The following is a 13,777-nucleotide window of genomic DNA, read 5'->3' as shown; positions in this document are numbered from 1 at the left end:
GCCATATATGTCTGCTATTTCTGAACAAAGGGGATCCCAGAGAAGCATTTACAACCATGTGTGCCATAATTGCACAAGCTGTTAATAATTTCCGTGAGAAACCTAAAGTTTGTGAAAAAGTTAACAATTATTTTTTTTTATCGCATTTGGCGGTGAAATGGTGGCATTAAATATACCAAAATGGGCCTAGATCAATACTTTAGGTTGTCTACTAAAAAAAAATATATATACATGTGAAGGATTATTCAGGAATTCCTGGCAGATATCAGTGTTACAATGTAACTATTTTGAAACTATTCAGCATGGGCGTTTTTTGGTGGTTGTAGATGTGTAACAGATTTTGGGGGTCAAAGTTAGAAAAAGTGTGTTTTTCAATTTTTTCATCATATTTTATCATTTTTTTATAGTAAATTATAAGATATGATGAAAATAATGGTATTTTTAGAAATTCGATTTAATGGCGAGAAAAACTATATATAATATGTGTGGGTACAGCAAATGAGGAAAAGTAAAGCTAAACACAAACACCGCAGAAATGTAAAAATAGCACTGGTCCTTAACAGTAAGAAAACTGAAAAATGGTTTGGTTACTAAGGGGTTAATGTAGTCGTTCTATCTTCACAATCTTTTGTGAAGATGAAACAGAAGTAATCATTGAGACAGTGTGCAATTTCCACCATTTTACCATCAACGTTTTCAACTTTCAATTTTACTAAGCCACCCATAGTTTTTCTCCATTTAATGATATATCTAAAGATGGTTTTGTCCCATGTCTCAATTCTATTCTGCATGAGTTTTAGCCTTCCTAAATAAAGGGACAGGAAATGAAAAGCATTTCTAGATAGATGTAAAAGGTTGGAGCTAGATCCTGATTGGTGGCTGAACTTGTATGCCCATTTCCATTGGCTTAAAAATTTTTTCAGCTAGCTCCCAGGAGTTCATTGCTGCTTCTTCAATAAAAGATACCAAGAGAATGAACCAAAATTAATAACAGAAGTAAGTTGGAAAATTGTTAATAAATCTATAATATATCTGAATCAAGAAGGGAAAAAATTGGGTTTCATGTCCCTTTAACTCATCAGTCTTTTTTGTTGGAGTCCATATTTTTACATGATCATCTGACTGTGTTTCTCTGTATTTTATATAAGCTATCTGTTTTGTTATAAACCAAGCTCAAAAAATACAAAAACACAAATAATCATTATAATATAAAGTGATAAAACTTTGATACTCACCATGAGAAACAACGGCTGGTCTATCTTGTTTAAGGTATGCACAGCATTAGTGGTAACGGAATGAGCGCCAGAACACCAGGCCAAGGAGAATAACCAAGGCTCACTGATCACATATAAATTGGTGGTAATCTTAGCAGCTGCGTACATCCTGAGGTTGACAAAAATAAGATGTGATTCTAAAATTATAATGAGTTTTTTTTACTAAGAAGCGTTTAGGAGCATATATATTTAAGATACTTGTTTAATAATTGAGTAGTCGAAATATTTAGTTAGAATAACAAATTTAAATGTAACTTTCCAATATCATACTTCACAATTGTCCCAAATCCTGCAGTCATAACTAAATTGAATTCTAAGCCCTTTTGTCCTACAAAGCTGGGAATGACCTAAACCAACCTAGTTTGCTCTGGTCTGCTCCAACCCGATTCTAGGCCCCTCTAGTCTTTCTATGAACTGCCCTAACTCCATCCTAGACCACTCTAGTTCGCTCTGGTCAGTTCCCATACCATTATAGAGCATTCTAGCTCTCCTCTGGTCTGCCCCAACACCATCTTAGAACACTTAAGCTTTTCCCTGGACTGCCCTAACACCATCCTAACGCACTAACTTGCTCTGGACAGTTCTAAAACCATGCTAGATCCCTTTAGCAACTGCCAGAACACTATCCTACACCACTCTGACTTTGCTCTGGATGTCCCTAAAAACATGCTAGACCACTATAGCTTGCTCTAGACTGCCTCCACACCATCCTAGAGCATTCTAGCTTACCTCTGAAGTTTTAAAAACCATTCAAGACCACTCAAGCTTGCTCTGGACTGCCCTAAAAACATCATAGAGCATTCTATATAACACCATCCTGGACCACTCTAGCTTGCTCTGGACTGCCCTAACACAATCCTAGACCACTCTAGCTTTACTCTAGACTGCCATAAAAACATCATAGACCATTCTACCTAACACCATCCTTGACTACTCTAGCTTTGCTCTTGATTGTCCTAACACCATCCTAGACCATTTTAGCATCTGCTCTAACACCATACTAGACCACTCTGATGTTGCTCAGGAATCCTTAAACCAATTCTAGACCACTACCCTATCTTTGCCTGGATTTCCCTAAACATATTCTAGACCACTCTAACCTTGCTCAGAATTTCCTAAACAAAATCTAGACCACTAGAGTAAATTTTCAGGTAAATAAACAATACATTATACTGCCAAGATGTGTTATTTTTATTAATTTTTTTTTTTATGAGGCATTACATTTTAAATGTACCTTTTAGCTTTAGACAGTTGCATCAAAATTGAATTTATATAATTATGGTTCCACCGTGAACAAAATTACAATCCATTAAACAGAAAATTGATAGAACATACAATTTTTTAAAATGTGCAAAATCTTTTTTATATGCACACTTTTGGAGGCACAAGTTTTTATGTGGCTAACGGCTGTCACATGATACAGGGGTATGGAAAATGTAAGTCATTTTGAAATTTGTCAGACATAAATCTAATACAGAGCTGAAATTCAGACAAAGGTTAGATGATCTAAAGCTCTCTGCTCTGATGAGATTATCTAAGTAGTCAGTACTCTGAAGGCAAATTTTATCTGGAGAACTCTTTATCTTGCTATGCAGAGTTTTGGATGTGAAGGAAAGACACCTACATTTCAATATAATGCTCAAAAAAGCACCCCAAAGGTTTTGCATGGTTTCTCTCCATGCTGGTGAGTTTTTGATCAACAGGCACAAAGTATTATTATTTTTTATTTTTGTTATTATGCATTTGTTGATTATGCAATTCTACTGCATTTAATGGTCCTTAAAGTGATAAATATTAACCTGATATCATCCTGTGACATTTCACTATAAGGCAGATTCAGTTTCACAATATTATTACTCAGAAGTTCTTCAACAGGTGCTTTAATGCTCAATGTCTGCTTAAATTCTGGTGCGACAGAGTGCACGTGTTGTCTCATGTCATTTGGTAGCCAAAGAACCTACAAGACAACCAAAATATAGTGATTAAACAGACATAACATAAGGAAGATGCTAAACAGTTAAGAGTTTAAGTGTTTAGGTGCAAAAGAACATACATGTCAAAACATCAGCTTTTGAAAATGTTGAAGACAACATTGCATTTCCATGAATTGTGACCATGGTCCTGATACTCAAAAGCTCTCTGCCCAGGTGAGATTATCTAAGACATCTCATCAGTATAGAGAGGTCCCTAAAAAAATGTTAGAATCACAAATTTTAATTTGAAAGATATTTATCTCACTATTCAGGGTTCTTGATGTGAAGGAGAGACACCTATATTACGATATAAGGTCTAAAAATGTTTATACAATTACAAGCATTAGACTGCCATTGGTATTTTGCATAGCTCCCTAGTGAGGTGAGCAGGATGTGTTTGTTGTTTACAAAGGTGCAATTAATAACAAGACAGAGAAGATAGTTCTTCAGCAGTCTGTGCCTCATTTCCAGCATCTATGTTCCTGATCTCTAGCCGACAGCAGCATGTGCAGCCTATGTTCATGATCTCTGGCAGACAGCAGCATGTGCAGCCTATGTTCCTGATCTCTAGCAGACAGCAGCCTGTGCAGCCTATGTTCCTGATCTCTAGCAGACAGCAGCCTGTGCAGCCTATGTTCATGATCTCTGGCAGACAGCAGCATGTGCAGCCTATGTTCCTGATCTCTAGCAGACAGCAACCTGTGCAGCCTATGTTCCTGATCTCTAGCAGACAGCAGCCTGTGCAGCCTATGTTCCTGATCTCTAGTAGAACAGCCTGTGCAACCTATGTTCCTGATCTCTACCAGACAGTAGCCTGTGCAACCTATGTTCCTCATCTCTAGCAGACAGCAGCCTGTGCAACCTATGATCCCGATCTCTAGCAGACAGCAACCTGTGCAGGGTATGTTTCTGATCTCTAGCAGACAGCAGTCTGTGCAACCTACATTCCTTATCTCTAGCAGACAGCAGCCTATGATCCTGATCTTTAGCAGACAGCAGCCTGCACAGGGTATGTTCCTGATCTCTAGCAGACAGGAGCCTGTGCAGCCTATGTTCCTGATCTCTAGCAGACAGCAGCCTGTGCAACCTATGTTCCTGATCTGTAGCAGACAGCAGCCTATGATCCTGATCTTTAGCAGACAACATCCTGTGCAGCCTCTCTAGCAGACAGCAGCCTGTGCAGCCTATGTTCCTGATCTCTAGTAGACAGCTGACTGCGCAGGGTATGTTCCTGATCTCTAGCAGGCAGCAGCATGTGCAGCCAATTTTTCTGATCTCTAGCAGTCAGCAGCCTGTGCAGGGTATGTTCCTGATCTCTAGTAGACTGCTGACTGAGCAGGGTATGATCCTGATCTCTTGCAGACAGCAGCCTGTGCAGCCTATGTTCCTGATCTCTAGTAGACTGCTGACTGCGCAGGGTATGTTACTGATCTCTAGCAGGCAGCAGCATGTGCAGCCAATTTTCCTGATCTCTAGCAGTCAGCAGCCTGTGCAGGGTATGTTCCTGATCTCTAGCAGACAGCAGCCTGTGCATGTTTGTACAACACATAAACTATTGAACTTCTGAATGTGGATATTCAATCTAATTATGAACATTCGAAAATGATAGTAACTTTCGAAATCCTGAAATAATATTAGATTACTGGATTTTTATTCTTATCAATATTTGATTGTCCAAAAAGAATGTTTACAGAGCACATTCGCTGATCCCTACTTGTATCCTAGTCTCAGCAGTAGTTTTCTGCAGTCTGGGCTTCAACGGTCGCACTCTGAACTCTCACTGTGGACCAGATTACTAAAAGTTTGCCACCAAAAATGTGAAAAACCATGTTTAGCCTTGCAGGGACAGTCTTGGTGCAATTATCAAAGAAAGGGGTCTGTCCCTGTGATTTGCGAGCTGTTTCCTATAGAAATAATGAGAGCCCTCTGCTATATAAAAGTTCACGATGGGGGACAAAGTACACTAGGAGAACCCGGCGTATGTTTAAACTTTAATATTGCTATTGATACACATAAAAAAACACTGTTTTCAGTGCACTATATCTTAAAATCAGTTATTTTCGTATGCCTAGGTTTTCCTTTCAGAATAATTAGTGTTTTGAGTATTTTGATAAAAATTTGCCACCTTTTAATTTGCAAGAAAAAGCAGTGAGATCTGTGGGGCGGAAAAGTATATAATTGCGCTTTGATTCGAGACACAAATTTCATACACGTCCATAGAACACCCATGTTCAGCTCATTTTATGATAAAAAAACAATTACACTTTGTATTTTGTACTTTTAAGTAACATTTTCTATGTGTTTTTGCACATACAGTATACTTAAATAACGATTTATGTTGTGCATATTTAATTTGATTTATTCCTGTGTAATTTAAATACTAATTTTAAATTAATGACAAAGTAAGATTTGTGCTGAACAATTTTGTTACGATTTTTGATGCACCTTAATAATATTTTTGTGTGAATGGTTTAATTATTCGTTTGCATGAATTTAAAATGATGATATTCATTATGCACTTTTGTAATGTTTGCATCTCCTTCCCACACTAAAATGCAGCATTACGCCCCTTAGAGAGACACCCTGGGTTCAGGGTAAAGAGTGGCTTTAGATAATTCCACCAGGGAAATAAAAGTAATGGTGACCATTCTTAAATAATCTCACCAGCCAAGAGACCTTTAGATCATCAGGCCCTCTGAGTCTTTGCTGCCTGGCTTTATTTGCAAGCAAGCCTGTGCTACCTGACATCTTACTATGAGTCTGTGCTTCCCAACGTTGTCTTCTACAAGCAAGCTTGTGCTACCTGACATATCAGTACAAGTCTGTGCTGCCTAGGCTTCATGTAAATAGAAGTCAGAGCTAACTGAGCTCTGTGTTTGTGCTACCTGACTTCATCTACCTAGAGGTCAGAACTAATTGACCTCTTACTGAGAGTCTGTGCTGCCAATCTCTATCTACAAATAAGTCTATACATCTGTATAAACCAGTACCTTGGATTAGAAGTGGTAAGAGGGTCTTTAGACAGTAAAAATGGATCCGGAGTTATACCTTCTGTATAACAGGAGATGAGCACTGGAACTCTTACACACAGGTAAGTGGTGAACTACGCTGATGTAATTCCAGCTTCCCGGTTACCTTCACAGAGAATGGAATGCTACAGAGAAACAAACTGTAGTTTAAGTCTTGCAGATTTGTTATGGTTCGTGTTAATTAACACGCAGGATTGCAGGAGGTATTGCAGACAGAATCCTCTCCAGGGAGCTCAGAGCTGCAACTAGCTGAATCAATTAATTAACAATACTAAGCACCTGTTTCTTTAAGTGTGGTGTTTTTAAAGGAATAAGTGAGTTGGGCTATACACAGAGCACAACAAAGTTATTGACAACCTAACAATCCAGAGAATCCTGACAATAGGCTAGTTATTATGGCAAGCTTGTACCACTACAAATTCTCAGCAAGCCTGAGGTTCCTGACCTCACTTCTGCCAGTCTATGGCACTTGACATCACCACAGTAACACTGCATTACCAGACCTCACTATAGGCTAGTCATTATGGCAAGCTTGTACCACTACAAATCCTCAGCAAGCCTGAGATTCCTGACCTCACTTCTGACAGTTTATGGCAATTGACATCACCACAGTAACACTGCATTACCAGACCTCACTATAGGCTAGTCATTATGGCAAGCTTGTACCACTACAAATCCTCAGCAAGCCTGAGATTCCTGACCTCACTTCTGACAGTTTATGGCAATTGACATCACCACAGTAACACTGCACTACCAGACCTCACTATAGGCTAGTCATTATGGCAAGCTTGTACCACTACAAATCCTCAGCAAGCCTGAGATTCCTATCCTCACTTCTGCCAGTCTATGGCACTTGACATCACCACAGTAACACTGCACTACCAGACCTCACTATAGGCTAGTCATTATGGCAAGCTTGTACCACTACAAATCCTCAGCAAGCCTGAGATTCCTGACCTCACTTCTGCCAGTCTATGCTACTTGACATCATCCTAGTGAAACTACACTACCAAGCCTCATTCAGGCCAATCACTACTGCAAGCTTGTACCACTACAAATCCTCAGCAAACCTGAGATTCCTGACCCTTCTTTAGCCTTAATACCTGACCTCTGAGTATGTGCACTACAGGTTTTATCTACAATGTGCTTTTTGCAGCTCATACTTTTGCTGGCTTCTAGGCAAATAGCCCTTATTCATGCTAAGTATAAGAATTTTTTTGTTTACCTTAGTTATACTCTGAATTTCAATATGAGTTTGTATCATTTAGTCCTGTTGCCAATTTTGGCAAACTGTTTAACCTCTTAATGACCACGACATACCCTGTACATCGCTATTTTTTTTGTGGATATAATGGCGTGCCGCTGGCAGCAAAACCGCGCTATTAAAAGTGCAAGCCCCATAGGAAGACCAGGTACGTCACTGGTCTCCTTAAAGGGTTAATCATTCTATCAGCTACAGTGTTACATTTTTTTAGCAGTGTTCTTACATATCTGCTTGTATTTGCTCTACATTTCCTACCAATTGTGGGCATGTAACATAGCATAATACACTTCTGAATGAACACTAATGGATCTGTATATATTTGTTTGAATAATGTTTTCATACACATTTATTATTATTAAATTAGGGACATAAAACTCAAACATTTTCTTTCATGATTCAGATATATTATGCATTTTTAAACAACTTTTTACTTCCATTTTACTTCTGTTATCAATTTTGTTTCATTCTCTTGTTTTTTTTTATTAAAGAAGCAGCAATGCACTCCTGGGAGCTAGCTGAATACATGTGTAAGTCAATGAAAATGTTCATACAAGGTCAGCCACCAAACAGCAGCTAGCTCTAAGCTCCTGAACCTCTAGATATGCTTTCAGCAAAGGGTACCAAGAGAATGAAGCAAATTAGATAATAGAAGTAAATTGTAAAGTTTTTTAAAACTGTTTGTTCTATCTGAATCATGAAAAAAAAAATTGGGTTTCATGCCATATGGCATTCAATCTTATCAAACAGTGTGTTTGTCTGATATCTAGAAAAAGCATAATTATTTCTGTTTGCAATAATTATTTAGTGTTGTCCCTTACAAAACTCATTATATCAGTGCAGTTGACTTTGTTACTGGGGGATTTTATTATATTCCTTCTCATTGAGTAAGAATTTTGACCACATAGGTTTAGTTCCTGAAGTCCGGACATCCATCTCCATCCAGGCAGCGAGAAGTCTTCATCCAGGTGGTGAGAAGTCTTCATCCAGGTGGCGACACCTTCATCCATCTCGGGACATCTTCTATCTTCATCCCGGTGGCGTGGAGCAGAGTGGAGCTATCCTGGACGGAGATGACATCCTGCATCCTCTTCATACGATCACCGCTGTACACTGAAGTTGAATGCAAAGTACCCATTTTAAAATGGCGTACCTTGCATTCCTATTGGCTGATTTGATTCTTCAAATTTAAATCAGCCAATAGGATAAAGATGGATGTCCGGACTTCAGAAACCATGCGTAGATTTTATGGGTTTAGGTTTTTTTTAATTTTTGGGGTGGTTTTTTTTTAAGATTAGGACTTTGGGCTTGTAAAAGAGCTGAATGCCCTTTTAAGGGCAGTAAAAGAGCTGAATGCCCTTTTAAGGGCAATGCCCATACAAATGCCCCTTTAGGGGCAATGGGTAGCTTAGGTTTTTTTTTAGACTTAGGTTTTTTATTATGGGGGATTGGTTGGGTGGGGGATTTTACTGTTGGGGGACGTATTTTTTTTCAGGTAAAAGAGCTGTTTAACTTAGGGCAATGCCCCACAGAAGGCCCTTTTAAGGACTATTGGTAGTTTATTGTAGGTTAGGGTGTGTTTTTATTTTGGGGGGCTTTTTATTTTTATAGGACTATTAGATTAGGTGTAATTGTTTTTATTTTTGATAATTTCGTTTATTATTTTTTGTAATGTTAGATAGTTTAATTTTTTTGATATTAGGTTTTTTTACATTTTAAATTTAGGTTTTTAATTGGTAATTTTTTTATTTTATTAGAATAGTAATGTTAGGTTAATTTATAGTTTAATGTTAGTTTTTTTTATTTCACAGGTAAGTTTTTATTTATGTTAAGATAGTTATATTGTAACTTTTAATATAAAGTTAGGGGGGTGTTAAGTTTAGGGGTAAATAGTTTAATTTAGTGTTTTGCGGGGGTCTGGTGGTTTAGGAGTTAATAGGTTTAGTGTAGTGTCAGCGATGTGGGTGGGTGGCAGATTAGGGGTTAATAAATTTATTATAGTATTTGCGATGCGGGGGCGGCGGTTTAGGGGTTAATAGGTTTATTTAATAGTCGCAATGTGGGTGGGCGGCAGATAAGGGATTAATACATTTATTATAGTATTTGCGAGGCGGGAGGGCAGGGTTTAGGGGTTAATATGTTTATTTTGTGTCGGCGATGTCAGGGGGCGGTGGATTAGGGATTAAAAGGTTTATTTAATAGTTGTGATGTGGGCGGCAGATTAGGGGTTAATAAGTTTAATATAGTGTTTGAGATGCGGGAGGGCGGCGGTTTAGGGGTTAATAGGTAGTTTAGAAAAATCCCGCACTCAAATGTTATTTTTTTACAGGCTAAAATGCTTGCGGTATAGCTATATCGCCGCACCTCGAAATATGCGTTCCCGGCCATTCCACGCGCAATGGCCAATTTTTCACAGGTATAGCCGTAGAGCAAAACTCGTAATCTAGCTGAGAGTCAGCTCTATTCTTTTTGTGACTTCCAGGTTCGCCCTTTTTCTTAGAACATTCAGTGAGTTCAGCACCTGTAAAGTCTACACTATAATTTCTCACCAAGTTGCAAAATTTCTGATCATCAGGCACTATGTTATCACACTTTGGGGAATTTTTATTAATGTGCAAGCGGACATCATACGATGTAGTGTATCATGTCCGCTGCACATTGATAAATGCCAACAGCATTCACTGTCGGCATTTATCATTGCAATGCCGCTCCCTGATCGGGTTGATGTCTTTAGACAAGTGGCATCAAGCTCCATACGAAGCTTGATAATTCGTCCCCTAAGCATAAAAAAAAAAAGTATACCTAGGTAGGCTAAGGAACAGGAATGCCACTACTGCGAGCAAGCTGCTGAATAACACAAAGAGAATTAAACAAATTTGATGATAGAATTAAACTAGAAAGTTTTTTTAAAATTGTATGGTCTATCTAGGATGAAAGAAAATGTTGGGTTTCATGTCTCTTTAAGGTTTGCTTAAGTATATCCTTGTAGCACAGACTCACAGAAAGAGGTCAAGTAACAAATGCTTGCTTATAAACAAAGCCAGCAGAATACACTCAGAATAAGAGGTTGTAATGCTTAAACCAGGAACACAGGGCTGTCAGTGCTGAGAACAGGAACACAGGGCTGACAGTGCTGAGAACAGGAACACAAGGCTGTCAGTGCTGAGAACAGGAACACAGGGCTGACAGTGCTGAGAACAGGAACACAAGGCAGTCAGTGCTGAGAACAGGAACACAGGGCTGACAGTGCTGAGAACAGGAACACAGGGCTGTCAGTGTTGAGAACAAGAACACAGGGCTGTCAGTGCTGAGAACAGGAACACAGGGCTGACAGTGCTGAGAACAGGAACACAGGGCTGTCAGTGCTGAAAACAGGAACACAGTGCTGTCACTGCTGAGAACAGGAATACAGGGCTGTCACTGCTGAGAACAGGAATACAGGGCTGTCACTGCTGAGAACAGTAACACAGGGCTGTCACTAATGAGAACAGGAACACAGGGCTGTTACTGCAGAGAACAGGAACACAGGGCTGTTACTGCTGAGAACAGGAACACAGGTCTGTCACTCCTGAGAACAGTCACTGCTGAGAACAGGAACACAAGGTCACTATTGAGATCAGGAACACGGGGCTGTCAGTGCTGAGAACAGGAACACAGGGCTGTCACTGCTGAGAACAGGAACACAGGCCTGTCACTGCTGAAAACAGGAATACAGGCCTGTCACTGCTGAGAGCAGTAACACAGGGCTGTCACTGCTGAGAACAGGAACATGGAGCTGTCACTGCTAAAAACAGCAACACGGGGCTGTCACAGCTGAGAACAGTAACACAGGGATGTCACTGCTGATAACAGGAACACAGGGCTGTCACAGCTGAGGACAGTAACACAGGGCTGTCACTGCTGAGAACAGGAACACGGAGCTGTCACTGCTGAGAACAGGAACACGGAGCTGTCATTGCTAAGAACAGGAACACTGGGCTGTCACTGCTGAGAACAGGAACACGGGGCTGTCACTGCTGAGAACAGGGACACGGGGCTGTCACTACTCAGAACAGGAACACGGGGCTGTCACTGCTGAGAACGGAAAAACGGGGCTGTCACTGCTGAGAACAGGGACACAGGGCTGTCAGTGCTGAGAACATGAACACAGGGCTGTCAGTGCTGAGAACAGGAACACGGGGATGTCACAGCTGAGAACAGTAACACAGGGCTGTCACAGCTGAGAACAGTAACGCAGGGCTGTCACAGCTGAGAACAGGAACGAAGGCCTGTCACAGCTGAGAACAGGAACGCAGGCCTGTCACTGCTGAGAACAGGAACACAGTGCTGTCAGTGCTGAGAACAGGAACACAGGGCTGTCAGTGCTGAGAACAGTAACACAGGGCTGTCACTGCTGAGAACAGGGACACAGAGCTGTCACTTCTGGGAACAGGACCACGGGGCTGTCACTGCTGAGAACAGGAACATGGGGCTGTCACTGCTGAGAACAGGGACACGGGGCTGTCAGTGCTGAGAACAGGAACACAGGGTTGTCACAGCTGAGAACAGTAACACAGGGCTGTCACAGCTGAGAATATTAACACAGGGCTGTCACAGCTGAGAACAGGAACACAGGGCTGTCACAGCTGAGAACAGGAACAAAGGGCTGTCACAGCTGAGAACAGGAACACAGGGCTGTCACTGCTGAGAACAGGAACACGGGCTGTCACTGCTGAGAACAATAACACAGTATGTCACTGCTGAGAACAGGAACACAGGGCTGTTACTGCTGAGAACAGGAACACATGGCTGTTACTGCTGAGAACAGGAACACAGGGCTATCACTAATGAGAACAGGAACACAGAGCTGTCACTGCTGAGAACAGGAACACAGGGCTGTTACTGCTGAGAACAGGAACACAGGGCTCTCACAGCTAAGAACAGAAATACAGGGCTGTCACTGCTGAGAACAGGAACACAGAGCTGTCACTGCTGAGAACAATAACACAGGACTGTCACTGCTGAGAACAGGAACACAGGGCTGTCACTAATGAGAACAGGAACACAGAGCTGTCACTGCTGGGAACAGGAACACAGGGCTGTTACTGCTGAGAACAGGAACACAGGTCTGTCACTGCTGAGAACAGTCAGTGCTTAGAACAGGAACACAAGGCTGTCACTATTGAGAACAGGAACACAGGGCTGTTACCGCTGAGAACAGGAACACAGGGCTGCAAACAAAAATACAGGGCTGGCACTGCTGAGAACAGGAACACAGGACTGTCACTATTGAGAACAGAAACACAGGTCTGTCACTGCTGAGAACAGTCACTGCTGAGAACAGGAACACAAGGCTGTCACTATTGAGAACAGGAACACAGGGCTGTTACTGCTGAGAACAGGAACATAGGGCTGAGAACAAAAACACAGGGCTGGCACTGCTGAGAACAGGAACACAGGGCTGTCAGTGCTGAGAACAGGAACACGGGGCTGTCACTGCTGAGAACAGGGACACGGGGCTGTCACTACTCAGAACAGGAACACGGGGCTGTCACTGCTGAGAACGGAAAAACGGGGCTGTCACTGCTGAGAACAGGGACACAGGGCTGTCAGTGCTGAGAACATGAACACAGGGCTGTCAGTGCTGAGAACAGGAACACGGGGATGTCACAGCTGAGAACAGTAACACAGGGCTGTCACAGCTGAGAACAGTAACGCAGGGCTGTCACAGCTGAGAACAGGAACGCAGGCCTGTCACAGCTGAGAACAGGAACGCAGGCCTGTCACTGCTGAGAACAGGAACACAGTGCTGTCAGTGCTGAGAACAGGAACACAGGGCTGTCAGTGCTGAGAACAGTAACACAGGGCTGTCACTGCTGAGAACAGGGACACAGAGCTGTCACTTCTGGGAACAGGACCACGGGGCTGTCACTGCTGAGAACAGGAGCATGGGGCTGTCACTGCTGAGAACAGGGACACGGGGCTGTCAGTGCTGAGAACAGGAACACAGGGTTGTCACAGCTGAGAACAGTAACACAGGGCTGTCACAGCTGAGAATATTAACACAGGGCTGTCACAGCTGAGAACAGGAACACAGGGCTGTCACAGCTGAGAACAGGAACAAAGGGCTGTCACAGCTGAGAACAGGAACACAGGGCTGTCACTGCTGAGAACAGGAACACGGGCTGTCACTGCTGAGAACAATAACACAGTATGTCACTGCTGAGAACAGGAACACAGGGCTGTTACTGCTGAGAACAG

General features: G+C 41.7%; 1 protein-coding gene across 2 annotated transcripts in view; it reads right to left on the bottom strand.

Moving 5' to 3' along the window:
• GDPD4 (glycerophosphodiester phosphodiesterase domain containing 4) overlaps nucleotides 1-13,777 on the bottom strand; it is a 225,002-nt gene that overhangs the window by 22,562 nt on the left and 188,663 nt on the right. For both annotated transcript variants that reach the window (XM_053708689.1, XM_053708688.1), the window contains 2 exons: nucleotides 3,074-3,231; nucleotides 1,236-1,383 (listed from right to left, as the gene is read on the bottom strand). In XM_053708689.1, coding sequence (XP_053564664.1) covers nucleotides 1,236-1,383; nucleotides 3,074-3,231 — 306 coding nt within the window. The remainder of the gene's footprint in view (nucleotides 1-1,235; nucleotides 1,384-3,073; nucleotides 3,232-13,777) is intronic.

This window comes from Bombina bombina, chromosome 3 (assembly GCF_027579735.1).
Source record: "Bombina bombina isolate aBomBom1 chromosome 3, aBomBom1.pri, whole genome shotgun sequence".
Classification (NCBI taxonomy): Eukaryota; Metazoa; Chordata; class Amphibia; order Anura; family Bombinatoridae; genus Bombina; species Bombina bombina.
Note: the sequence above shows the minus strand (reverse complement) of the source record. Positions and strands in the feature narration are given on the sequence as shown.